General features: G+C 48.9%; 1 protein-coding gene across 1 annotated transcript; it reads left to right on the top strand.

The window, feature by feature from the left end:
• Nucleotides 1–390: 390 nt before the first annotated feature.
• LOC144703940 (amino acid transporter ANT1-like) lies at nt 391–2,935 on the top strand. The gene is made up of 3 exons (XM_078576570.1): nt 391–431; nt 1,582–1,684; nt 2,311–2,935. Exons 1-3 carry the CDS (start codon nt 391–393, stop codon nt 2,794–2,796), a joined length of 630 nt encoding a protein of 209 aa, XP_078432696.1. The 3' UTR covers nt 2,797–2,935.
• Nucleotides 2,936–3,979: the final 1,044 nt, after the last annotated feature.

The raw sequence follows: 3,979 nt of genomic DNA, 5'->3' as shown, positions 1-3,979 counted from the left end.
GTGATGTCAGACGTCGATGATGTCGTCGTTTGAGGGATAAAACCCAAAGGGGAATGTAACTAAGATTGAAAATGATGTGTCCTACGTAGTCGTACTTGCAGACCCTGACTCGATGAAGTGTGCCGAGCTCCGTAGGGATCACCGGATAACGTCGACGGTGGCCTATCAAACCTTCCGAATAGAATCAATCTGTCGGACTCGCATGTAACGGATGGACTCGTCCCGCACCAATAAGACACTCAAATTCTCGAAGTTTTCTCTCACTTCCTCTCTCACCTATCTAGCCCGAGCGCGGGGGAATAAAAAATACATTGCAAGGGATAATATAACGAGCGGCGGGAAGATGACGGTTGACAGCAGGAGGCCCGTCGGCAGCCTCGCGTAGGGTGCATGGCTTCCGGGAGGGCAGAGAGCACAACGGGGCTCAGCAGGTCTAGGGTAATTGTGTTGAGGAAGGAGTCTCAAACTCAGCGATCTCCAGTTAGGATCTAAACAAGATTAGATAGTAAAAATGACGTATATGATATACTTGTTAGAGGCTTAGATGTTTAGGATTAAATATAAGTTCAAACATAGAATAGGATTAAACCTAGATGGCTAGGATCAAATGATAGATAGGATTATAACGGATAGGATTGTAATGGGTCTACGGCACCGATCAACGGCTGTGATCGGTGCACCCATCTAGTTATGACGGCCACGATCTAATCTGTTTAAATGCTGTGATCGGTGCACCCAATTTGTTATGACGGCTCAGATTAGATCGGGATTTTAAATGAAATATATCCGTTGTAATCTGTTACAACGGATATATTCTCAATAACAGACACTTAATATTCTTATCTGATTATACGTACTATAAAAACCCAACTAATGTAAACTTCAAGATTTGAGGGAAATACAAACGATCTCCAACTACTCTCTGGGTCATCTACTCTCTTCTCCTCTCTTTTCTTCTCGTTACTCTTCTTCTACCTCTCTCTATCTCTCTTCGTACAAGATTCAAGATTCTCAACACATTGGACACTTGAACAAGGGCGGTCAACACCCGCGGCTAGTGCGATTGAACCTTACGCCCTGTCACAGGATTCCTGATTGCCCGATAGTTCCCCGAGCGTGATTACATCACGAGCGCGGGCATTGAACCCGTGTCAGCAGGGGTGTCGTAGGGAAAAGGAATCGTTTTCCCCTGGCCGTGTGATCGCTCCACTGTCTATCGGCCATTTCCCTGGCACGATTGAGTCCCATGAAGGGGAACGGGTGCTGAACCATGTCTGCAGCGGTGTTGCGGGGAAGAGGAATCATTTCCCCTGGCCGTCTGATCGGTTCCCTATTCGTCAGCCGTTTCCCGAGCACGATTGAGTCGCGCGAAGGGGAAACGGGCGTCCGCGCCTGTAGACATGGTCGTGCAGTTGGCTTTGTGCGAATCCGTGCGATTTGTGCATTCTGTTCAGATTTCCGAACAGAACAAAGTAGAAAAAGAACATAAATTCGCACAGACCCCTGTGCAGTTCGCTTTGTGCGAATTGAGCTATTTTTTTTATAAAAAAAAACCCTTCTCCCTGTCTCTACTTTGTCAAGGCTCTCTCCGTCTCTCTCCGCGATTTTTAGGTTTTTGACCTCCCCTTCCCTCTCCGACTCCCCCTGCTCGCTGCTCTCCCAGCTCCCCCTGGTCGGCTGCGCCGTCTGTCCCTTTCCTTTCCTTTCCCTTCCTCTCCCTTTCCTTCTTCTTCTCTCCCTCTCTGAATCGCTCTTCTTCCCCCTCTCCATCTCTCCCTCTTCTTCTCCAATTCTCGGTCTCCCCCTCTCTGGATCGCTCTTCTTCCCCACTCCTTCTCTCCCTCTTCTTCTCCAATTCTCGGTCTCCCCCTCTCTGGATCGCTCTTCATGCCTCTTCTTCTTCTTCTCCGTTTTTTCCTTGCTGAATTTCGTTGCATTTGATGAATTATTGGTTCTTCTTCTTCTTCTCCGTTTTTTCTTTTTGAATTCCGTCGCATTTGATGAATTATTGCTTCTTCTTCTTCCTTTCCGTTTTTTCTTGTTGAATTCCGTCGCATTTGATGAATTATTGGTTCTTCTTCTTCCTCTCCGTTTTTCTTGTTGAATTCCGTCGCATTTGATGAATAATTCGTTTTTTTTGGTGAAATTTCGTCGCGTTCGATCAATAATTCGTGTTTGTCGTTCATGTTCTTCTTCTCCGTTGGTTCTTCTTCTTGTCGTGGAATTTCGCTCCTGATGATGATGATGATGATGATGTGACGAACAATTCGTGTATGTTGATGTTCATCCGCCTGTGGATCGGGGGCGCAGATCCAGTTCAGGAAGGCGCTGGAAGAGGGAGACGCGTCGGTGCGGATCCGGTCGTACGGGGATTTGGGGGAGAAGGGCTTCGGCTGGCGCGGGCGGTTCCTAACGGAGCTGCTGGTGGTGGTGTCGCAGGCGGGGGGCGCCGTGGCCTACCTCGTCTTCATCGGGGAGAACCTGGCGTCCGTCGTCCCCGGCGTCGTGGGCGTCTTCTCGTCGTCGGCCGTGCTCTTCCTGGTCGTGCTGCCGCTCGAGCTGGGCGTGGCCATGGTGCGGTCGCTGGCGGCCATCGCACCCTTCAGCGTCCTGGCCGACGCCTGCAACGCGCTGGCCATCGCGATCGTGGTCAAGGACGACCTGCAGCTGCTGGGGGATCTCGCGCGGGTGGGCGGCAGCAGGAAGGCCTTCAATGGCGCCTCCGGCCTGCCCGTAGTGGCCGGCGTGGCGGTGTTCTGCTTTGATGTCGCTCAGAAATATGCAAATTCGCACTAATCGCTCTTCAAATTCGCACAGAATATGCAATTTAGAGTACTTGCACAATTTTATGCAATTTACAACCGAAATATGTAATTCTTTCACTTCTTGTGCGAATTGTGTTCATTTTGTGCGAATTTTGTTCGTTTTGTGCGAATTTGTGCGGAATGTGTGCGTCCTAATTTTCGCACATCAAACGAACAGAACAGAGAACAGACCCCTGTGCGGTTCGTTTGTGCGAATTTTTTGTTCGTTATAAATGAACAGAACAGAACACATGTCTACGCGTCTGTAGTGGTGCTTGCGTCCCAGGGGGGCGGGGGAATCCCACATTCTTGATCGGCCCGTACTGCCACCACACGTCGATCGCCGAGATTAAAACCTCAAACAATTCAACGGACAAAGGAGTACTGGCGGGTACTTGGCCAGCGTTTGACGATGCTACTGAATTTCCACAGCGGTGGAGGAGGAGTAACGACCACGAGCGATGCGAGGATGGAGATGTATTCTACCTCCCAACCATCTACCCAGATCCGCGTCATTCTCCTTTCCTCTTCTGGTTCTCCCTCCCAAGCCTTTTCTCCTCTGTTCTTCAACGTGAGACCTGGTGAATGTAACTTCCAATAACTGAAATAAAACACAAGATCTAAGAACGTGTGGTGCCCATCATGGCTTTATATATGGCCATGATGGGCCCTTACAAGATGGTCCATTGGCCCACTAAGAACGATTCACAGGAATGATGAAGACGAAATAGAAGGTGATGATGAAGGTCCAACTTGAAGAGTCCTTTAACACAAGGACTCTATGTACAGGAAAGAACGATTCAAACGACACATAGAAGGCGATGATGAAGACGAAAATGATGAAGATGATGGCAGAGATGAAACGATAAGACGGATGATGAAGATGAAAACATCTAAAGAAAGACAAAATCAAAACACGGGAAAGATATGAACGAGCTTTTCACCCGGGGTTGCTGGAACCTGTGTGCCTTTGTTTGCGCCTTGGCGTGCCAGTCGGAGGGACGAGATCCGGCTGGAGTCGATGAAGATGATGACGAAGGCTTCGAAGAAACGACGGCGATCTTGGGTGGGGGATCTCCATATCACTGCAGCTTAGCATGAAGCACAAAGGTGTGGTGATGATGTCACTATTCACATAGCCACATGCTGTGCAAAATGTTTGATCCAAAAAATGA

This window comes from Wolffia australiana, chromosome 1 (genome assembly GCF_029677425.1).
Source record: "Wolffia australiana isolate 7733 chromosome 1, ASM2967742v1".
In the NCBI taxonomy this organism is placed as follows: Eukaryota; Viridiplantae; Streptophyta; class Magnoliopsida; order Alismatales; family Araceae; genus Wolffia; species Wolffia australiana.
The sequence above is the reverse complement of the archived record's forward strand: the minus strand, read 5'-3'. Positions and strand labels throughout refer to the sequence as shown.